This window comes from Metarhizium brunneum, chromosome 5 (genome assembly GCF_013426205.1).
Source record: "Metarhizium brunneum chromosome 5, complete sequence".
NCBI classification, from domain to species: domain Eukaryota; kingdom Fungi; phylum Ascomycota; class Sordariomycetes; order Hypocreales; family Clavicipitaceae; genus Metarhizium; species Metarhizium brunneum.
In genome coordinates this window covers 3,777,109-3,800,480 of record NC_089426.1, presented here as the reverse complement: position 1 = coordinate 3,800,480, position 23,372 = coordinate 3,777,109, and the positions used below count along the sequence as shown (strand labels likewise).

The following is a 23,372-nucleotide window of genomic DNA, read 5'->3' as shown; positions in this document are numbered from 1 at the left end:
GGCTGTTCTTGCAGGGCCAGAGAACATGCATGCCGGGGTGATAGTAATACTAGTAGTAGTAGTAGTAGAAGAGGACCTTGGAGTCGTTGACCAAGCCCTAGAGACATGTGGATTCCAGCTAGCCAGCCGCAGTCCTGGCAATCCTCTCAGATAAAAAAAAGCACGCTAACTACTGCCACAGGTCTCCAGACGTCTGGCCCACCCGCCAAAGTTCCCCCCAGGATGACTCGGCCCCGCTCGCCACTATCATGAGCCACGGGTCGCGCCTATGCATGTGCACCAGCCTCCCTTCTGCCCTTCTGCCCTTCTGCCGAAAATGCTCCCAAGCACCACGTCTTCTCCCGGAAGATGTAAAAGGCGTGGGAAGGACTCGGTCGGATGTTCCACACACGTGGAACGGTAACCTTTTACGGAGTACGGAGTTGTTAGATGGAAGAGAGAGGTAGGGATGCGGCGGTGCCGTGTTTGGTTGATTCGGCTGTCAATGAGCGGATAAGCATTCTAATATTCCGTACTCCCCATTGACTGTGGTCTCGGTCTCTCCCGCATCAAACAATCCCCCAAAAGACCAACTCACGCAAATTCAGCAAATAGGATGCCGATAAATAGCTCGCATCGCTAGGCGCAGGTCGCCACTGCTAGTTAATGCATCCACAGTTTTTGAGCCGACAACGTGCTCATCACAGCCGCTCAGTGCGTCAATACCCTACCTACATCGTACTGGTTACACCAGTTGACCAGCATGTCTCTTGTCTGACTCGAAACACATGCTGGCATTGTAGGGGCTATCGAGGCTGATGCGGTCTTCAAAGCACGAGGCCCCGAACAAACCCCCCTGGCTAGTTCGCGGAGATGTACAATGATGATCCCTTGGCCAACAAGTACCACCGCAAGCGCACTTGCCTGAGAAGTACATACATATGTACAATAACGGCGGGACACGGTAATGAGTTGTTCTCACCCGTCGTCGTTATCCTCGCCAACAAATTTATCCGTGCATGCATCACCTAGGTAGTAGCAGACTGTGGAGATCGAAACTGTGCTCGGGAATGACGATTTTTGCTCACAAGCCACCTCTAACCTTCAAAATTTGGCATGATGGACGAGCAACAAAAGGCCCCGAACGAGCCGTTCTTTGAAGAAAAAAGAGAGAGTTTGTGCGCGTGGAACAACGAGACAACCCGCCTTAGGGCAGCTTTTGCGGCGAGCTGTTGCCAGAATCTCGGCTATCGGGTCATTTGACCACGCCTATGGCTGCGATGGAGCGATCGAAAACATAAGACAAGGTACTGACTTAGTAGAATAGTAGCTACCACCACCAGTACTACTACGTACTATTAGAACAATTGCCAAACACGACCCAAGTTGGACATGGCGTAATGGAGTTAGAGGTGGCGAGTACTCCGTACCCCGCAAGAGTATTGCTGTTGTACTACCTCACGATGGAGCCATTGCACAGATTAGCAGTACAATTTGTTCAACACACTTGGCCATTTTGCTCATCAAAGGCGGCCTCAATACGATAGTTTGCAGATGACAGCACAGCCTGGAGCTATTAGAACCATTTCCGAGCCTCGACGCGGTAGCTGGGCCTGCTGAGTTGCAGGAGGACTTGTGACCAAGAAATTGAAGTCTCTTCCCTGGCCTGTCCATGATTATTGGCAAACCCACAGCGGGACCTGGGTCCATGCTGGAGCTTCGATGAAGAAGTCGGCTAACGAATGACGGCAGGCTTGGCTCCCAAGTTGGGCCGTACGATGATAGATGTGTGGCGATGAGACGGCCGTTGCCAAACTGCCTGCGCCGGATTGGATGGACTTGGGGATTTATCTGGGACACAATTTCAACAAAAGTATTTGGCGACGACACAACGACAAGGGAACCTGTCCAACGACTACTACTAGTACCTAGGCAGCCCTGAGGTACGGAGTATCGAACTAGACAACATCTCTCTCGGTACATAAATGCAATACATATGGCATCCGGGGTTCCACCCCGATTGTCAAATGCACGACTGTGGCCAGGGCTGGAGGAAGATCAGGCGCTTTCCCCCTTCCGGCAGCTAGTCTTGGATGGCACAGTGTGCGCACGCTCCTGCGGTTGGCGATTCAAGCATCACCCATGAAGACGAGAACCAGGGGCAAATAAACACTGTGGATGGTGTCTCCGTTTGCTTCGACACGGGGGTTTGTCTGTCTGTCTGTTTGGTCTGCTATTTTCGTTGAACTTGATAGTTGGGCCGGCCGACATCCGGCTCTCGGGCGGTGGTGGTACATAGATGTGTTGCTTGTGTACTTGGGAATCGGCAAAGACTACGACAAACAACACGACACCTCGATGTCCTAGTGAATCGAATCAAGTCGCCAGCCACATGCCGCGGCATTATCAGTGTGAAATCAAGGCATAATATAATACACATATGGTCCAATACCCAAATGACCAAATGCATCGATGGAACAATGGGCCAAAGGCTATTGGGATACTCGGCGCGGAGGGCTTTTGCACAGGTAATACTTCCTCGCATGTATGCACAACAGCATGCAGTTATTTATGTCAGTACTCCCCTGGAACAACCAAAAAAGAGGCGCCCTTTGCTCCGGCAATACTAGTAATACTAGTACTAGTAAGTAACCCCGATTGTTGGTGACCCTGTGAGGGCTCATCATCCCCTAGTTGAGCTAGCAAGAGAGTCGCAGGCAACTTCAGCTCAGCATTTCGCTGAATGAAATCCATCAGGAGATAGAAAAATTTTTCTTATCAAATGCGAATCCTAATCCTACCATAAATTATCCATCTTGGCCCCTTTCCGCGCACCCAAGGGCAGAGGACAAGGCCAATCGGCGACAATGGAGCAGACAGTGCAGGGCTCGCAAGCCGTTTTAATAATACCGCAAGGCGTCTGTCAGATGCCATAATCATGGACTCGGATAGGCTAACGGTGTTGACAGGCAAATATTACCATGCGTACATATAATAATTATTGAGCGGAGCATGCCGAGTATACTCCGCATGTTGTTGTATGTACGTACTACAAAGAGGCAGATACTCGGTATACCGCGGTGCATGACCAATGCCAAGCCCGACTCGACTCGTCCATGGACCGGATGATCCGTCCCTTCCATTTCGAGGAGTCGTTGCTCAGATCATTGGCGAGATCAACGCCGGGATTTTGGGTCTTGTCAAGCCTTTTTAGGCCGTTGCTAATACAATGATTATGTCAGTTAAGGAGGCCACACGTGCTTGCGGGTACGTAGTAGTAATCTGGCATGTGCGGTTCTGGCAAGTCTGCCAAGATAAAAAAGGTCCATCGCAGGGACTGTGTATGTATGTATGTAATACACGTACATTAGACACATGCACATACATGCCTAGGTAGAGACTATCGGGTGTGGTATCCAGAACATTCACGTCTATCAGAATTAAGTTCCTGTGGGCGATGAGAGGCACCGTCCATGCGTCCCAAGGCGCAGTCGGCAGTGGGCTGGGGCGGAGTTGTATTAATTAGATCAGAGATGGGGAGAAGCACTCAGCCGTTGAATCTCGATGGCCTTGCTCCGTAGTACTAGTAGTACTAGTAGTTCCGCAGTTTCCGTGGTTGGCACTGGGATCTGATATTATAGTCGAATTACTAGGTAATAATGTCCGCAAGACATATGTACATACATTTGTCGTCGCGGGCACGGGCACGTAGACATTGACAGCCTCACCTTCACGTGGTCGCACGGCCTCGTCGCCAGCATACTCCGTATTCTGCACTCCCACAGCAATAAAATTGCCATTGAATGATACCGCTCCAAGCCCGCCCTGCCCCGTGCTAGCCCGTGCGAACCCGACACTCGCCAATGCTCATTCCATGTTGATTGGCAGGCCGCTCTGCACCCGGCGCCAAATCACCGCCCAAACCGCCCAAACCGGTTGCAGGGTGTCCCAAACTCAAAATGGATCAGAACCTCCTAATCAGGCGACTTGGGAGCGTATGGCGCGCGCTGATTGGCCGCCGACCACGGAAGTGGCCCGTGCCAAGGGGTGCGCACTGAGTCTTGACACCGCCCTGAAACGAGAACCGTCAGACCGTGCTCAATCCTGGGTACCAAGTCGCACCAGGCCAATCTGCTGCAGAAACGGCGACATGGAGTTTGCTGTGCAATGTATCTACAGCCGGCACAGTCGTCGTGTGTCCACTCGCCAGTTGCCCTGTTTCCCTCACTAATATTGTAAACCTTCTTTCTTGGTGGCAGGTCGCTGTGCGCCTTTCTGCCTCCTTCACCTCAGGTATCCGGATACCCTTCTTCCTTTGCAGTTTCCATCTCCTTTTTCTGTGGTTTACACCGCCGTCTTTCCTCTTCCTTGTCGCTCGACTACGCCGAAACAGCCCATGACGTTGATGACCGGAACAGGACTCGAAACGCTCGGCCAAACCAGGAGTTGCGTTTTCATTTCCATCTGGACATAATTTTTTTTGTTCTTTTTTCATCTTCTCCCGTCGTTGTTTCCCGCATTAGAACATTGTATATACACCTGGCGCAGGACGCCCTCCCGAACCGGAAGTAGACAAAAGATCCTCCCCGAGTCAAACCACCAGCCGGAAGCATCTCGAGACCCCAGGGGAAGAGCCACAGCCTGTTCCAAAACGTATATTTAAAAAATAGCGCCCGGGGGGAAAGGCGATCTGAAGAACCAAAAAAATACAATATAACCCGCCGAAACAACCGAGTGAACGGATAAAAGGAGGCAGCACCAAAATGGCCAACAAAGTCTTCACCACGACGCTCGGCATAAGCCTCCTCTTCCTGGCGTCGGGGTGCCTCGAGCTCGGCTTCTCCCTCGTCGTCCGCAACATGATGAGCAACAGGCCCGAGAGCGGCCAGGAGGCGGTGCGCAACTTGCTGTACCAGATGTTCCCGCTGACGGCGGGCATCGCCAACGGCGCCGCGACCCTGGCCACCTTTGCCTTCACCCTGCTCGGCCTCATGTCGCCCATGCGGTCGTGGCTCAAGGCGGGCGGCTACCTCATCACCATGTGCGGCCTCTTCACCCTCTGCCTCGGCGTCTACCTCTGGATCATGACCCTGCGCCTCAAGGACGGCTTCTTCCCGACGTACCTCGAGCTAGAGCCCGGCGTGCAGTCCCTCGTCCAGCAGTCGGTAAGAACTGACGCGCCTCCCTCTTTTTCTTGTCAGAGCCTTGATGTTGGGTGATTTGTCTTTGCTGATACGAAGAGCCGGTAGTTCCAATGCTGCGGCTATTATAATGCCACGACGCCGGCGTTTGTCACGGATCCGACGTGTCCTTCGCCCGCGGCCGCAGCGCTGCTGCGAGGCTGCGGGACGGCCATTTCCAGCTTCTCCAACACCTTTATCGACAATATCTTTACTGCGCTCTTTGGCATCGTCGGTATGTATTGGCCCCCCCCTTCGCGAGAAACAAGGTGTAGGTTGTGTAGCGATGCTAAGGCTAGTTGGGAACTAGGACTCGACGCCATTCTTATCCTCTCCATTGCGTGTCTCCTCAAGGAGCGCAAGGAGCGCGAGCGATATCGCCATATTGACGAGAAGAGTGGCTTCAGGCAGTTTTAGGAGCAGCCCCGGTCTGGCTCATGGTCGATAAACGTGGGCGGGTATTTCGCGATCCAGGTCCGGTGGGCTTCTTATACTGATGACTCTGTAAAGCGGTTTAAGTTGCATATCGTTGTCCGGGCATAATTAGTGTTTTTTTCTTGACTCATTGTAGACATGGTTAGATGCATGGTAGCGGTGCTTAGCGTTTTTAATATATTCTTGCTTTTGGGCATAGCCCTACCCTGTACCTGGTTTTATCAGTGACCTATTGCAACATCCACATTTACGGCTATAAATTTGCCTGTCGGAAGACGTTTTTCAAGCTGCGTCATTCTTTTCATCTTGAATACCGTTCTTGTACTCGCTTTCTTGGAAGTGCAGGGATTTTATGGCAGTCCTGTAACAAATCGGATGGTAGTCCGGGAGGCGGACACCGTCAACTCTCCGAGAGTCTGAGCCGTAGATCGCTACCCCGACTCGGTTCATCAGATAACATTGAACTCTTTTCTAGACAAGCGATGGCCGTCTCAGCAGGGACACCCACTGATAACCACAAGAAGCACACTACACGTCACTCTAACCCATCCGAGGTGACAGCTGTCAATTACTCAAGACCCTAAAATAAATTGCTTGTAATAAGTCTTCAGCACATGTATTTTGATGCTTCTTAACATGATGAAAAAATAAAAAAAAATGATATTATGCCAGAGGTGGAACCTGTTCAATGCCTTGCCCAAATATTTCTTGAACCCATTCAAGACTCCTCTCGTTGTATAAAGGTATACCCAATCGCCATGGTTCAAATATCTAATACGCCAGTCTAGTACGCCAGTTTCGCCTCGCCTCGCCTCGCCTCCGCAAACAACCAACGACGGCGTGTCCAATGCGCTACTTATACAGCCGAATCGTTGCCCGCTCTTCCCCGTTGACTCGGGGCATCGTGTTCGTCGTCGTCATGGTGCTGTCGTGATACATCGTCTGCCGTGAAGGAGCTGCTCATTGACCTTCGCATCTCTCGTCTTCTCAGCCACGGTATGGACTGGAGCCAGCCGCTCAGGGATCCTGATATGGAAGACTGCCGCTGTCGAATGTTCCGGCGCGCCACCAGACCGGGAAACCCTGTGCTCCTCCTCCTCCGCCTGCCAGGTCTGTGAAAGACGGGCTCGTTGCTTAGGCCAGCCTCGCCCGAAGCCGTAAAATTACCGCTGGCTGACCTCCTTGGAGGCAGCAGTGGAGATGATTCTGATTGTCCAGGTAAAGTTGCGGAACGTAACCGTCCTGTTGGAGTGATGGGTTCCTCTTGGTCTTCCAACTCGCCCCAAATCTCGGCCCTTTCTGCCCACCTAAACTCCTTTTTCGGGGTTGGTATGAGGACAGTGGTATCGCCGTTCGCAATTGTGAATGTCTGGTAACCCGACGAGCTGCTCCCTTCCTCCACAGCGACCTCTGAACTAAGCAAAGACTCCTCTTCGCCTTCTGTGTCGTCGAGGAGCCCCAGCCCCGGAGCTAGTGTTGACTGCCCGACGCCTGGAGCATGCTGTTCATCGCTAAGCCGCCACGAGAGGGCGAAGACGCCAGAGAGCAAGATGATCGTGCCGAGAGCAATGAGCCCGGCATGCAGTGGCGGAATCAAGCTCACCTGGTCAAAGTATATTAACCCGTCCAATATGGCGATGATGTTGTATACGCAAAACACAAGCGGATAAAGAACCGAGGTCGAGACTAGCTTTAGGCCTCGATGTAAGTAGTAAAGCTGACAAAGCGCCAGGGAAACCAAGCCGAGAACAATCGCCCACGACTCCCAATGAGAAAACTGATTGTCGCCGCCAATGGTTTTGATACACAGTTCCACAGCTGACTTGGCGAAGAGCAGCGCGTGTGCAGATAAATCTCCGCTGATGACACCGTATATAATGCCACGGGCAAGCCTGAATCGAGAATTGTGTGATATGCTGGACATGCTATTGACAACATCGGTAACCGTGCCGAGCCCCACGACGAATAGAGCCTGCAATGCCATCCAAGCTATAAAGGGCCCTCGCCGCAGCAAGACGAGTAGGCCGTTCAAGTCGTGAGCTGGGGACGGAATGGCCCCGAATATCGCAATCAAGACGGCGCCGCTCGTCACCAGGAGGGTACCGCAAAGAGACCATCGCGTAAACGGTTCGCTAAGGATCAAGGTCGCACATATAGAGTTGAAGACGAGACCGGCGGCTTGCAAGGTGGAAAGCACTGGCAACGGCAGCGTGGAAATCTGCACTGTACTGCCCAAGAGATTCGCCACGACGAACATTCCCATCCCCAGCTGCCACCTCCGCCTCCGGTATGGCGGTCGCTGAATATCATGCGGTCCCTTTTCATCTTCGAGAATATGCGACTTGCGCTGCAAGGTCAGCCCAAGACTCTGGACGCTGGTCGATATTAAGCCGACAAGGATTCCCAGCTACACCAACACCCGTTAGCATATAGTCGTCAAGATGGAAGAATGGCAAGGCCTTATCCCTGGGTATCGCATACAGCTATACTCCCGCCAGGGGAGATGCTCCCCGTGGTTCTCATCTCGCGGCTGCCGCAGGCACCAGCATCTGGCGGTGGACGACGGCACGGATGGCACTAATCGATTGCATAGAAGTTGCCCGCCTGTCGCCTATGAACCGCTATCGAGTGTGACGGGTTAGGCAATCATTCAAGAAGGGTCGGAACGGGAATCTCTTCGGTCGGGTTGAGGCCTGCGTGAAGCACGAATGTTGGGTTGTTGTAGCTATGCAGACAGCGGCACAGAAACGAGGTTGCCAGCACCTCGATAAAATCCGGTATGTAGCCCAGGCTGTCGATATCACGATACACTATGCCGTTGGTCGAGCGACCCGAGGGAGAATGGCGAGCTAGGGTGTGCCTGTTTTGTGTTAAGAGGGTTATGATGCAGAGTGCAGGATGCCGAAAGCCAACATCCGACTGACATCAGGATGAGATCGATCAAACAGGGGCACCTGGGGTCTAGCATCGACCTTTGAACGTTCAATGTTGGGCCGATGGGGACAAGGGCCTATTGTGCCAGCTACGGAGTACGGGCTCTGGGGCCTGGCGGTGGTGCAGACATGCAGGCGGAAAGATGAAAGGCCAGCATCAATTGACATCGATGCTAAGACCCCCCGAGCCAAACGGTCTGCATGTGGTCCATGTCGGTTCAATCATTGATGGTCTGGTGCCTTGGACAGCCTGAGGTCAGGGTGCACGCACCTGAAGCAGACCACTGCCTGGGCGCTAGCAGGCGCTTAACGCACTAAAGCTACTAGTGGATTAGTGACCACACGCTCGCATGCTGTCCCGTGGTGAACGGTACCCCTTTCATCTTCGCACAAGCGTGGCTGGATGCCTATTGGTCCAAGTCATGTGATGCACGTCATGTGCATTTGCGCTCCGTAGCGGGGTGCTGTCTTTCCAAACGTGTCTGGTGTGGCTGGTCACTTTGTGGCTTGAATCCTGGTCACCGCCCGAGGCTGGTGATCTGGATCGAGCAGCTTTCGTACGAAGTAGTACTCCGTACAACGCAGGAGCCAGCCAAGCTCTCTCTGGCTGCACCCGTAGCGTCACAGCTGCCTCCGGCTTCAACGCACCTCCACTCTCCAGCCAGACGACATCCCGTATCCCGCGGCACATCATCCGACTTCCTCGAGGCCAGCCAGCTAGCAAGTATTGTAGCTGCTTCATCCCATCTTGCCGCCCATCTCTCTCCCGCAGAGGCATAGACAACCCCTCACAACCTCGCCCAGCATGTCGCAACACGCATTGTCCGACCAGCAGGTACGCAGTTCGTCCAGCGTCATCAAGCACCATGACGCATATATCATTTACATCCATTTCTGCATTTTCCCACTACAGCGCATACCCCCTCACCACCCGCAATCATACTAACAGCACAATGCTTTTTTCATCATGTTCAGGTCGACAATGAGCTCCGCAAGATGACAGCGTTCATCAAGCAAGAAGCCATGGAGAAGGCCCGCGAGATTGAAATCAAAGCCAATGAGGAATTCGAAATCGAAAAGTCCAAGCTCGTCCGCCAAGAGACCGACGCCATCGACATCCAGTACGAGAAGAAGTTCAAACAGGCTACCATGTCGCAGCAAATCACCCGGTCCACCGTTTCCAACAAGACGCGGCTCAAGGTCCTCAGCGCTCGACAGGAGCTCCTCGATGACATATTCCAAGAAGCCCAGAAGAAGCTGGCGGATGGTGCCAAGGATAAGGCCAAGTACCAGAAGGTCCTCAAGGGTCTTATCCTGGAGGGCTTCTATGCTCTGAATGAGCCGACACTGCAGGTCCAGGCCAGAAAGAAGGACCATGACGTTGTCAAGAAGGCCATCGACGAGGCTGCCAAGGAATACAAGAAGGAGGTTGGCCAAGACATTGAGGGAAAGCTTGATGAGGCGAATCCTTTGCCAGAGGGCTCGTATGTGCTTCCCCCCCGGTTTCTTGAGTAGTCATGCCCAAACTAACCAGTTGGATAACAGAGCTGGAGGCGTCATCATCCTCAGTGGCAGCGGCAAAATCGACATCAACAACACCTTTGAGACGCGGCTGGAACTTCTCAAGGACTCTGCTGCTCCTGCCGTCCGAGAAGCCCTGTTTGGCAAGAACCCCAACCGAAAATTCTTTGATTAAACTAGTCGTATGTCACGGTTGAATGGGAGAGGAAAACGCAAATGTAGTACCTCGCTCGACGACATGTACCTCATTGGGCATTGCCGAGCGACCTGTTTACGAATGGCCTGTTGGTGCGGAAAAAGCGCCGTGTTCACAGTAGCATCAGAGATTTGCATTGTTGTCTTTATTTGTGTCCAGTCCGTGCGATCGTAGCTTAGAGGCTGTACTATAAACTTGATATATCTTGATTGTCCATAATGTCTAGACTGGGTATAAGCTCTCGTTTCCTTCAACGCCTCGTTTCTTGTTGCATGACACACACAAGGTTCCTAAATCATAGTCATAAATCATACATAGAATAGTTATCCCCCGGCACACACGATGGTATACTCGTCAATCTCGAGAGAAGACACCTAATCTTCTGCGCATACAATTGTGTCTGGCTCCGTCTCGGCAGCAGGAGGTTCCTTAACAACCGGCGACCTCGCCGGCTTCTGCAAAAATTTCTTCATGTAGTCCCTCTGTCTCGGCAGAAAAGGATCCTCACTCAACTCGGGAAGATAAAACACGCTCTTCCTGGCATTTCTTCGAGTCCGCACGCTATGCGACAGCCGCTTCTGCACCCACTCGACCACACTCTTTGCCTCGGTTCTTGCCAACTTCATACCAGAGTCGTTTGTCTTTCTCCAAATTTCCTGCAGCATGCCCGCTAGTTCGTCCACCTCCTCATTGAACTTTTTCTCGTCTTGGACGTTGTTAAATTTGACGACGGAGCCATCGTCGATGGCTATGTCGAGAAGAATGATGCTGGCGCGGAGATCGGAAAAGTCTGTCTTGGGGGTGATTGTGAAGCTGTCGGTGTTGAGGATGTCGATGATGCCACGGAGGGTGACGACGTCCTCCGAGTTGCTGCGGGCTAGAGAGTCGTCCTGGAAGAGTGTTGCGACGGCCATTCTCCTACGCAGGTCATGCACCCGTTTGCTGGAGATGGGGAGACAAAGAAGAGACGTGGCTTTGATGGTGCGATATTCTTGGCCCCAGCTGAGCAGAGAACAAGTTTCGAAGCACTGTGCTTTGTTAGACAAGCCCCCGGCAGGCAAGAGTAGCGATAGCGAGGTTTTTGCTTACAAAGTTGTTCCACAGGGGACTTGGCAGAGCGCCGATGAGTTCCTGGATTGTATATTCAAACTCGGCCAGGACCTGGATGTTGCAGATCAAAAGTTTATCCAATGTTAGTCGGAGAAGTGTCTGAGTGGCATATTCTGCCGCCTGTACTGACAAATGGCGGGCAATGAGTCCAAGTAGCGAGATGAAGGACTGGAGGCAGGACCAGTCACGGCCCTCGTACGGTTCGCGATCAAGTCTGGATACAGTCAACTCTGGATGAAGACCCGATTCTCTGGAATCTTGCGCTCCGAGCCGTGTGAATAACTGTCGTAACCGTTCGGGTGTTACCAGACGCTCAACTTGTTCTGCACAGCTAGCCACCATGTTACAGTATTCCTGCCTCACAATAATCGAAGGGTGCGTGCACAACGAGTCCAACATCCAGTCGAACAATGAATCAGGGAGGTCCCCGTTTTTGCGCAGGCGCAAGATGGTCTGCGGTAGCCCTGATATCAAATGCTGTTCCCTTGCTTTAGCATTGCCCTGCGTCAGGAGATTCCACGGAGATTTTCTCCCGAGTTCTGGAGCCCTAGGGGCAGACGGTGCCTTGTACTCCTCCTTGAAAAAGAGATATCTCGGCTGTGCTTGCGAGGTACCGGATCTCTCAACAGCCCGGAGCACCTTATGGGCATTCTGCCCTCCATTGTCTTTCATAATCCCGGCAATAGCATCACTCGTGGACAAGGACGAGGCATTCTCCCCCTTTGCCTGGGCGGCATTCGTAGCTTCCTTCACTTTTAGCGAGCTCGCCGTCGTGGCATCATCCCGCCGTGCATCCTTTGCAAGAGCCTTCATGTCAAACTTGTGTCTTGGCATGATGGCCAACGGCGACGCGGGGAACTCGACAGCCATTCTTTTCGCCCTTGGCGTAGCATACGGATTATGCTGGGGCTTCTGTTCCGCAGGGACTGCATTCTTGGTTCGGTTGAGTAAACAAGAGAGGTCTTCTAGCGAGTCGTCTGAGAAGTCGCCGTCGGATTGTTCGTCGTCATCGGAAGCCCCTATTTCTACTGGCCCTCGTTTTTGAGGCGTGACAGGCCGCTCTGGGGATGAGGCCAGCGGAGAGGGAGAGGGCGACTCCGGAGTTGGGCTTCGGGGACGTGCTGGTGGTGGTGAGGGCGGTCGTTGTGTGACGGGTTTGAAGAAGCGCAAGATGTTTCCACTCCCGCCTCCGCTTCGAGGTTTCTTATTTGAACCTGTTGCTGGCATGGCGACAATGTAAAACGCGTGCCTTCTCGGGCCTGCCGCAGCCAACGTCGAGTTGTATTCCTTGGCTATGTTGTGCTCGATGTGCTTATTCCGGTAAAACAAAATCCATTTGACCTGACGTCAGGCACTTTGAGGATGCAGGGTCCAGGTCGCGTCTCAGAGGTGGCCACCGCGTCGAGACCCAATCAGGCTAGTTTGTGCTGTTGTGGCTCAAGACCTTTCGATTTTTCAACCCAAGTTGTTTGTGTGAAACAGCACTGGGTTCAGTCAACATGTGCTCGTGCTGCCTTGTTAGTTCTACAGGTTCTTGTGGGTTAATCAGTTCTACTTCGTACAGGCATAGCTTTTGCCCTTGTTCCAATATTCAGTTGCACGTGATTCGGCAACATTGCTTGACTCCGCGGACTATTCAACAGATGCACGATATTACGGAATGATATATTTCAGTTATCACGCAAGCCGTAGGCGATTTTGATACGAACAATGGGACTGTAAATATGTATTCTATGCTCTGCCGGTGCATCACAATACAGCCGCTTTAATCAACTCATGCATTGATCTTGGGTATGGAACCCTGAAACATGGAAATTACAGAGCTGCATTCCAGCTCACACTTTCGCCTTGACGAGTTCGTCGAGTAGTATGCGAATGCCCAGCCATGCATTAAGTTGACATGGCCGCATCAATATTGATTCTTGGGCCGTGTTGGCACGGCTGCCTGCCTGTCAGCAGGGCCATCATAGTCAGCTGCAGGGAGCTCATTTTGATCGACATTGCTACCGTGACAGTAGGCTTCATTCTTTGCTGTGGTTCCAACAATCCCCCCCCTTTCAAACACGACATGACGTTATGCTTGGTCAGTGATGTGGCTAGTTCTCAGAGCACACTGCATGTGTTGCACGGTTATATAAAAAAGCATCGTCTCTGCAACTGGTGGTGCTACTGGCACCGAAAGATTGTTAGCATTACTATGTGTGCACTCCGTGGGTCCAACATTATTCCTCCCCTCGAGTATAATCATATGTCACATAATTCAGCAGATGACTTCTTCTAGCCAATACACAAGGCGTGTTGGACTTTCCTAGGATCAGGGACAAAGAGGCAGGGGTAAACGCCAAGTTTCACAGTGTATTATCGAAACACTGTCATGACTTTTGCTTGCAGAAACTCATCCTAAGACAATGGAGTACACTACCCCACGTAGGAGGAGTTCGAAGATCTGGGGGGCAGAGACGAAGTGCGCGCTAGGGTGGTGCCAGACATGATGAAAATCACCAAGTGGCGCGCCGGCGCGTTAGGATTATACCGCGGACCGAATATGGTAAGCGTGGAGTCTTCATCTAGTCATTTAAGCGTTTTTATTTGGATGAACCGTAGCCGCTTTGCTCTGAATAGTATCGACAGGAACCTACATAGGTTGAAAAGCACCAGACACGCAATATTGTGAATATCATACAGGAGCAGGGTGGCAGGCGGCACGAGTGGAGACGGTCCCGTAACTCCCTGCGCCAGACTGCGCTAGAGGGGCATTTGCGACGAAATGGGCCGGACTTCCAGACCTTGACGGAAGGCGCGATTCAAATCTACGAGATGTTAACTGCCTCTAAGCACCTAGGTAGGTGGTTACGGAGTACCTAGTAGTTCATTGCATCCAAAGGAACAGTTCATGTGAAGGGAAGGTGCATTTATTGGCTGGACAGCGAGAGATTGTCTTTTGTTTGTCTGTCCACTCTCAGACTGAGAGACTGAATTTCCATTGAGGGCAGCATCTCCACCCGGTCAGCAGCGAGATCATCGATAATTGCATTGATGACTGGCAGCTCCCTTCCTTTCACGTACCTGGGCGCTCTCTGCTCCTGCTACGTGTCCATTGAACATCGCAGCTAAGAAGTGGTGAGTGAGGCTGAGCCTCTCTCCAAGCAACCCCAAGCAACTAGGGAACCTGGACCAACATGAAGCTGGTTTGGCCCCCGTCAGCCACGAACCTGTCTCATAGCCTGTTGCAGCCTTGATGTCATGCCAAAAAAAAACACTTCCGCCAGTCTCGAGCACTGTTCATCAGGCTTACCTAGGTACGGAGTACTCCGTACAAACTTGGAAAACGAAGAATTGGACACGATCGCCCAGGCTGCCTCCAGGTTACACCATGCACACAGCCGTCAGCACACCAGAATATCCATGCGGCTGGGTTGGCCAACAATGAGAGTTTTGCAGTGGTCGAGATTGGCAATCTCGCTGTTACGGATGTAGAGGGTTCCCGTGTCGCCGCTTGATGCCGGACAACCATCTGGTTGGCGCCTGCATCGGGAACATCTTCCCCCACCGCCACAACGCACAACGGAGCAACCGGTACGCAGTCGGGCCCCGAGGCGCCACCAACGTCGATTGCTGTCAAACCAGGGGATGAAAGAATGACAGCAGTCCGAAGGAGAAGGATTTGCGGTCGGGAGTCACCAGGCCGAAATTGGAGCGACAATGGAAATAGGATTCGGCACAGGAATGCATAACGGCTGTAGCGCGCTGGGCCAAAGGATGCGAAGAGTGCACAATGCGCGAGTGTCTCATTTGCACTTTTCCATACCGGGAAGCGAGTTTCATTGTAAGCAAAATCCTCGAGAATAAAAAGGCAGGGCTCAAATGGCAAGTCTGGCTAAGCCAGGGGCGTTGCTGCCTCAAGCGAATGACCAGCTTGACCCCGGCCATCCAACGAGAACCAAGACTGGAGAAGCCATCGGTTGGCATGCGTGAACCGCGTCCCTGGTTTGCATTTAAGGGGCTCTTGAATACCTGTCAGGGGCGAGACAGGTATGACGGGATGCGAGCGGATGCTCATGTGTGCCAATGCGTGCCCAGGCGCGCTTGAACGGAGTGGGCAATAAGGAAGAATGACTCAGCGAGAATGCAAGAAGGGCATCGATGCCATTGCCAGGCGGTGATGCCGTGGGCTGCCCGCCTCGTTACCACATCATCATCGGTTCTGTGGCGCTTCGTGTACACTCAACAAGGCTGGTAAATGACTTGCTGCACTTGCAAAAGCAAGCTTCCAACGTTCCAGCAATTCACACAAAAGGACGGATGCTAGTAATTAGCCAGCCCACCATGACCTCGCCGCCAAGGTTGTGGCTTTTCTGTAAAGGCTTGACCCGTGGCGGTTGTATTTCCAATCGATGAATCGGTTGACTGGCTCTGTAGTGGTGCTGACCAATGTTACAGGACATGCTGACAGCCATTCTGGGCCAACGGTATGGCGCAGTATACGGGAATGCCTCCGAACTTGCTTGCTTTCGCGATAATTTGCTATTTTAAAATTGCCGCTGACCGATGATGTTTCTGCCCATAAGCCACCGGCAAACACATTCGGATCAGCACACCTTGCCCCGTACACAGCCGTCACCAACCATGGGCTATGGACGCCTTCCTACTCGGCACAGCGCTGAAAACTGCGGTAGATGCTTTGCAAGATAGTATCTAGAAATATTGTTACAGTTGACAAAGCCTCTGTGGGGACTTTGCGAAAACTCGGTCGGATGGGCCGGGAACTAGCCTCGAAAAATTACCCGCAGAGGCCGCTTAAGTGGGTGAGAGGGGGGAACACTGACTGGCGCCCCGACGTGGCCGACGATGCTCATGTAACGGCTTTGCGCACGGAGTTTGAGTACAGTAACTGCTCTTTTGACATGTCGAATGCCACAGGCGGCCATTGCACACTCCGCTCTCTACTTTACACAGTCGGGAGTAGTAGTAACTATTATTATGTCCGTCAGAATGGGCAATGCCTCGTCAAGCCGGCCAATCCGAATAGCAATAGCCATTGGTGGTTTACTCCGCCCACCGTCGGCTGTCTGGGTGGTACATGTACCCATGCCCCTTGCCATGCCACCCATCTCTTCCATGTTACCACCAAGCAGGGCTGGGGCTGACAGGTGCCGCGGCGGCGCTCCAGCCCGTCAACATCAAACATCGAACATGCTGCACCTCGCGGCGACGAGGCTGGCTGCGACTCGCGAGTCAACTGGCGCTTCGTACTTGAGCACGAAGGACATGGACATGCAGATATGTCCCAGGCATTGATGCAGAAAGGGCCAGCGCCTCAATGTCGGTTGACTTAATAGCCAAGCCGTGGCGGATCAATTGATCGCACTTTGTGAGATGCTGGTTCGAATTATTGAACACAGCACTGACAAAACAGGAAACAGGGGGCTGCAGCGCGCTAAATGGCAGCACTGCACCTGCGCATTCAGGTGAAGACCGTGTGGTCCCCAAGGTCCGCGTACCGACACGCGAGTGTTTAGGTACTGAATACTCGATATTTGATGATCAGGCCGCGTGATTTCTGTGTTTGGGGTACTCTGAAGCAAGCGTCGAGGTACTTGGAAACCCACCCCCATGGTCCCAAGTTGGCAGTGCCGTAAAGTCCGGACACGCTGGAATAACGGTGCACCGGGCTTGAAGGACCAGCCGCACCAGACGCCGCCCCATACAATCAGATCGCTGACAGATAGAGTGCAATACTACGTGTACCTGCCGCCAGGGGCCACTCCCCGTGCCAACAGCCAGCTTGAGGCCGCGCCAGTTAACCCCCATGTGCCAGTAGACTTGACTCCATGCATGTGCTCACGGGCCCGAAATTGCGGCCTGCCCGTTTCCCATTGCTCCCGCCTGGCCACCTTGCACTCTAAACTTTCTATGGAGTAGTTGGCACTTAACTCCAACAACCAGCCCTCTCCTCCTCACGACGTCGACGCCGCCCTTGAATCCGTCAAGTCGACCCTCAGCCGTCGAATTCTGGCGCTGCTTCGTCTGTTTGCAGCTGCACCCGTTGTGGCCTTGTTTCGCGTCGGCCGCGCTGAAGGTCCCGTACTCTAACTCGCCCTCACGATTTCTCCCACGCCCCCCACGATCCGCATACTGGCTGGTGTTCCCGGGTTGAACGGGCATTCGCCCGCAACTTCACGCTGACCATGACCCCCCCAACGAGCCCAGAGCCTGGCCACGATGCCACGTTATCAAAGGTCCAGACGCAGAGAGCACGATGGGCGACTCGCAAGATGACGGTGAAAAGCAGCCACACCAAGCGGCTGTCTCTCCTGAACCGCATGCACAAGCGAACTCAATCCGAGAAAAGCGTTGCCGGAAGCGATGGAAACGGCGCGCCATTCGACAACCGCGAACCCCATCATAATGGCGGCGAAAACGAGCATCACAATGACAACCCGCAAGATGAGGCAGACGACGACGAGTCTGATGAGGAGGACTCGACTCGTACGCTGTACTTCAACCTGCCTCTCCCTGACGACATGCTCGAAGATGGCCATCCCATATATTCCTTTCCCAGAAACAAGATCCGCACCGCAAAATACACGCCGTTGTCTTTTGTTCCCAAGAATTTGTGGTTTCAGTTTCACAATGTGGCCAACATCTTCTTCTTGTTCTTGGTTATCCTTGTCGTATGTATCTGAGGCCCTTCTCTCTGTGCTTCGTATTTACTTGATCCTTAATCACGCCTTATCGCAATCGATGGGTGCTAATCACCTTCTCCTGTAGATTTTCCCCATTTTTGGTGGTGTCAATCCGGGGCTGAATGCCGTTCCCTTGATTGTCATTATTGTCCTCACAGCAGCGAAAGACGCCATAGAAGATTACCGGAGGACCATTTTGGACATCGAGCTCAACAATGCCTCTGTCCATAAGCTGCACAACTGGAACAACGTCAATGTGCAGGAAGACAATGTATCAACCTGGCGACAATTCAAAAAGGCCAACTCACGGTTCTTTGGGTCTATCTGGCACGCCATTGAGAGCCTATGGTCCAAGAAGGCCAGGAAGCAGCGAGCTGAGCGAAAGGAACGCCAACAAAATCCCGAAATGGAAGAGGAGGGCCGACCCTCCATAGAAACGGTTCGAACACGGAGATCAATTCGCGATTCCCTCGCCTCTCCTTTCGGCAACCGGGAATCGTTTGTTGATGCTCAGGAAGAGATCCAGATGACACCAGTACCGTCCCCGACGCCTGCAAATGGAGTTCCCCACATTCGATTCCCTGACGAAGAGGATGCAAAGCGTGCCGCTGCTATTCAGGACATGAAATCCGACCTGATTAATTACATGAAGCCATCCAAAGGCGCGCGTTTCAAAAAGGATACCTGGAAAGGCCTCCAAGTTGGTGATTTCGTGCGTATTTACAACGACGACGAATTGCCCGCCGATATCATCATCTTGTCCACGTCCGATCCAGACGGAGCCTGTTACGTTGAGACCAAGAACTTGGATGGTGAGACTAACCTGAAGGTCCGACAAGCTCTCCGTTGTGGCCGATCGATTAGGCATGCCCGTGACGCCGAGCGTGCTGAGTTCAAGATTGAGAGTGAAGCTCCCCACCCTAATCTCTACAAGTATAATGGAGCTATTCACTGGCAGCAGGTTGTACCGGGATATCCGGATGATGACCCCGAAGACATGACGGAGCCTATCACCATTGACAATCTTATGCTTCGCGGCTGTAACTTGCGCAATACTGAGTGGATTCTTGGTGTCGTTGTTTTCACAGGCCATGACACGCGAATTATGATGAATGCCGGTATTACGCCGAGCAAGCGCGCCAGAATTGCCAGAGAGATGAACTTCAACGTCATCTGCAACTTTGGAATTCTTCTCATCATGTGCCTTCTTGCCGCCATTGTGAACGGTGTTGCTTGGGCCAAGACTGATGCTTCTCTCCATTTCTTTGAGTTTGAGTCCATTGGTGGAAGCGCCCCTATGAGTGGTTTCATCACCTTTTGGGCTGCCATTATTCTGTTTCAGAACTTGGTTCCCATCTCTCTCTATATCACACTGGAAATCGTGAGGACGCTTCAGGCCATATTCATCTTCAGCGATGTCGAAATGTACTATGCACCCATCGATCAGCCTTGCATCCCGAAATCCTGGAACATCTCCGACGACGTGGGCCAGATTGAGTATATCTTTTCGGACAAGACTGGCACGCTTACCCAAAACGTCATGGAGTTCAAGAAGGCGACAATCAATGGACAACCCTATGGCGAAGCATACACCGAGGCGCAGGCCGGTATGCAAAAGAGAATGGGTGTGGATGTAGAAAAGGAGGGGGCTCGTATTCAGGCCGAGATCGCTGAGGCCAAAGTCCAAGCCCTCGAAGGCCTTCGTAAGATCAACGACAATCCATATCTGCACGATGATGCTCTCACGTTCATTGCTCCCGATTTTGTCTCCGACCTGGCCGGAGAGCATGGCCAAGAACAGCAATCAGCTATCGAAGAATTCATGCTGGCATTGGCTCTTTGCCACACGGTCATTGCAGAGAAGGTTCCAGGTGACCCCCCTAAAATGACATTCAAGGCTCAATCACCCGATGAGGAGGCTTTGGTAGCTACAGCTCGTGATATGGGATTCACCGTTTTGGGCCACTCAGGTGACGGCATCAACCTCAACGTCATGGGCGAAGAACGCCACTACCCGATCCTCAATACCATCGAATTCAACTCTAGCCGAAAGCGAATGAGCTCCATTGTCAAAATGCCCGATGGTCGAATCGTCCTGATTTGTAAGGGCGCCGACTCAGTGATTTATTCTCGGTTGAAGCGAGGAGAGCAGCAGCAACTTCGACGCAATACTGCCGAGCATCTTGAAATGTTTGCTCGCGAAGGTCTTCGTACGCTCTGCATTGCTCGTAAAGACCTGACTGAGGAGGAGTACCGCCACTGGAAGAAGGAGCATGATGCAGCCGCATCGGCTCTGGAAAATCGCGAAGAGAAGCTGGAAAACGTAGCTGACATGATTGAACAAGAACTCTACCTTCTTGGCGGTACTGCTATTGAGGATCGTCTCCAGGATGGCGTGCCCGATACTATTGCCCTGCTTGCCAAGGCTGGTATAAAGCTTTGGGTTCTGACTGGCGATAAGGTTGAGACGGCCATCAACATTGGCTTTTCATGCAATTTACTCAACAACGACATGGAGCTTATTCACCTGAAAGTTGAAGAAGACGAGAGCGGGGAGACGGCAGATGACACCTTCCTCACGAGTGTTGAAAAGCAACTTGATCAATACCTTCAGGTGTTTGGCATAACGGGAAGTGACGAAGATCTTGCTTTGGCCCGAAAGAGCCACGAACCACCTGGCCCGACCCACGGGGTTATCGTGGATGGGTTTACGCTTCGCTGGGCACTGCACGACAATTTGAAACAGAAGTTCTTGTTGTTGTGCAAGCAATGTCGGTCAGTTTTGTGCTGCCGCGTTAGCCCTGCCCAAAAAGCTGCCGTTGTTGCCATGGTCAAGAATGGATTGGATGTTATGACCCTGTCCATTGGCGATGGTGCAAATGATGTGGCCATGATTCAGGAAGCCGATGTCGGCGTTGGTATTGCTGGTTTGGAAGGTCGACAGGCCGCCATGTCTTCCGATTATGCTATTGCGCAGTTCCGTTTCCTTCAAAGACTGGTCCTTGTTCACGGTCGATGGTCTTACCGGAGGCTGGCAGAGAGCATCAGCAATTTCTTCTACAAAAACATGGTTTGGACGTTTGCCATCTTCTGGTACGAGACCTTTTGCGATTACGACATGACATATCTATTCGACTATACGTATATTCTCATGTTCAATTTGTTCTTCACATCCGTCCCTGTTGCTATTATGGGTGTCCTCGACCAGGATGTATCCGATAAGGTTTCCCTTGCTGTCCCTGAACTCTATCGCCGCGGCATTGAGCGCCTGGAATGGACACAGAAGAAGTTCTGGTAAGTTGGAAACGTGCCTGTGGAAATAGCCCATTCGCTTGGGGGACCCGAGTGCTAACAACACCACAGGCTCTACATGGTTGATGGTGTCTACCAATCTGTCATGGTTTTCTTCATTCCTTACCTACTTTTTATTCCCGCTAAATCAGTGACTTTCAATGGACTCGGCCTTGAGGACAGGCTTCGATTCGGTGCATACGTTGCTCATCCAGCCATCTTAGCCATCAACGGCTACATCTTGATCAATACGTATCGCTGGGACTGGCTGATGCTTCTCATTGTGGTTATCAGTGATGTTTTCATCTTTTTTTGGACAGGCATCTACACCTCATTCACCTCGTCTGGCTTTTTCTACCACACCGCTGCTCAGGTTTATGGAGAGGCAACTTTCTGGGCAGTTTTCTTCCTTGTTCCTGTCATTTGCCTCTTTCCCCGGTTCGCTATCAAGGCACTCCAAAAGGTCTACTGGCCGTACGACGTCGATATCATCAGGGAACAGGAGCGTGCCGGCCTATTTGCTCATCTTGACAAAGGTGCCGCAGGAGAAGCCGACAGTGAAAAGAGCACTGGTGGGAAATCAGGGACCGAAAGCCCGAATAAAGCAAAGCGCATGACATATGGCAGCGTGGACGAAGACCTGCGACCGATATATCCGCCGTCGACGGCCACACGGACCACAACCCACAATCGAACGCAGAATGGCAGCGATTCGACAAACTACACAGCGAACCGCATGTCGCTCGACATCCCCGCTGCAGGTCGTCCTTCGATAGAGCGTGCGAGACCGTCATACGACCGAATGCGCATGTCAATGGATCGCGTCCGACCCAGCTTTGAGGCGAGTAATGACTTTACTTCGGCAGCGCGACTATCACGGATTGAATCGAGCCAGTCTCACTCTCAACAACCCCAGGGCGGTCGGTTCAAGGCAAGACTTCGTGGACTGTCCTTGACCAAGAGTGCACACGTTTAGGGGTCTTTCGAAATTGGTCGGCGACGGCCATATCCCTGAACAGTTACTGTATATTTCTTGTCCCGACTGGCGTCGACCTCTGCGTGATACCCCCTCCCACACGCTCGCCAGGGTGTGCGTGCCAAGAGAATCCATCATATACCCGTTAGAATACGAAACACAGCAGGGCCGTCATCATCCATGGGTTTTAATGATCTGCATGAGCGATCTATGAGTTTCTGACTCTCACTTGACTTTTTTCTTTTAATGCTTTCCCACAGTCCATTGATGACAAACATTCACACAGCACCGCTTTTACATCACCCACATCCGACCAAAAAAAAAGCGATAATTGGCGGCACAACAAAAGAGTTTTTTTCATTGCACTGTCTTAGCTGTTTGGGAACAAATTTATCTTTGCAAGGCGTTCTGCGGGCTGGAGCATAACGATCCTGATTGTTTCTTGCGTTACACTATATATTTTTCTCGCCTTGTTACACCTAGAGTTTTTCTTCTTTTTTTTATTTCTACGCGAGAGATGGGCAGGCAGGAAGGGAGGGCAAGTGAGGGCTCCGTCCCGCCTGAAGTATCATTGTTTTCCTTGTATTTTGCCTTGGCATGGCTTTCTTCGACACTTGTCTTGATTCACTCTTGGGAGGCAGCGGAGGCGCGATATAGAGAATTATGGAAGGGTGTTTATGCTGCGATAAAGGAGGTGGCAGCCCGAAGGAACCCTGGATATGGTGTGCTGTACATGTGAATATTGTATTTTTTTCTTTTTGGAGAGGAAAAGAAGTATAGATATTGATCATAGCTGACGTTTGACGTGACGATGTGACTGTAACGGGTGAGCAAGGCAGCACGCACGGTTAGTTGCTACGTTCAGCATATACAAGCTGCAGCATCAGCTGTATGTGGCTCTTGGCAAGTAAATGAGCCATTAGCTTGTAATGCACTGGAACAGTGCGGCTCTGCGGACTGCGTGCGCAAGTACTTGAGCATTAGCGGTGTTATCTGCGAAGTAGCTATCTACTTAAGTAGCTAAGTTACACAGCAGATTTGAAGTCGCCCACATTGAAGTCTTCA

The 23,372-nt window shown here is 52.1% G+C and overlaps 5 protein-coding genes across 5 annotated transcripts; 3 read left to right on the top strand and 2 right to left on the bottom strand.

Moving 5' to 3' along the window:
- Positions 1–4,742: 4,742 nt before the first annotated feature.
- On the top strand, positions 4,743–5,576 carry G6M90_00g091970 (uncharacterized protein; the record flags this gene model as incomplete). The annotated part of the gene is made up of 3 exons (XM_014686356.1): positions 4,743–5,144; positions 5,229–5,394; positions 5,470–5,576. 3 exons carry the CDS (start codon positions 4,743–4,745, stop codon positions 5,574–5,576), a joined length of 675 nt encoding a protein of 224 aa, XP_014541842.1.
- Positions 5,577–6,450: 874 nt separating this feature from the next.
- G6M90_00g091960 (uncharacterized protein) lies at positions 6,451–8,117 on the bottom strand (the record flags this gene model as incomplete). Its single annotated transcript, XM_014686355.2, has 2 exons — positions 6,451–8,001; positions 8,076–8,117. The coding sequence occupies 2 exons, from the start codon at positions 8,115–8,117 to the stop codon at positions 6,451–6,453; spliced, it is 1,593 nt and encodes a 530-aa protein (XP_014541841.2).
- A 1,215-nt stretch (positions 8,118–9,332) lies between these two features.
- Positions 9,333–10,223, top strand: vma-4 (V-type proton ATPase subunit E; the record flags this gene model as incomplete). The annotated part of the gene is made up of 3 exons (XM_014686354.1): positions 9,333–9,362; positions 9,503–10,011; positions 10,073–10,223. The coding sequence occupies 3 exons, from the start codon at positions 9,333–9,335 to the stop codon at positions 10,221–10,223; spliced, it is 690 nt and encodes a 229-aa protein (XP_014541840.1).
- Positions 10,224–10,618: 395 nt separating this feature from the next.
- G6M90_00g091940 (uncharacterized protein) lies at positions 10,619–12,581 on the bottom strand (the record flags this gene model as incomplete). The annotated part of the gene is made up of 2 exons (XM_014686353.1): positions 10,619–11,272; positions 11,334–12,581. 2 exons carry the CDS (start codon positions 12,579–12,581, stop codon positions 10,619–10,621), a joined length of 1,902 nt encoding a protein of 633 aa, XP_014541839.1.
- Positions 12,582–17,542: 4,961 nt separating this feature from the next.
- Positions 17,543–22,307, top strand: DNF1 (Phospholipid-transporting ATPase DNF1; the record flags this gene model as incomplete). The annotated part of the gene is made up of 3 exons (XM_014686352.1): positions 17,543–18,028; positions 18,126–21,334; positions 21,404–22,307. 3 exons carry the CDS (start codon positions 17,543–17,545, stop codon positions 22,305–22,307), a joined length of 4,599 nt encoding a protein of 1,532 aa, XP_014541838.1.
- Positions 22,308–23,372: the final 1,065 nt, after the last annotated feature.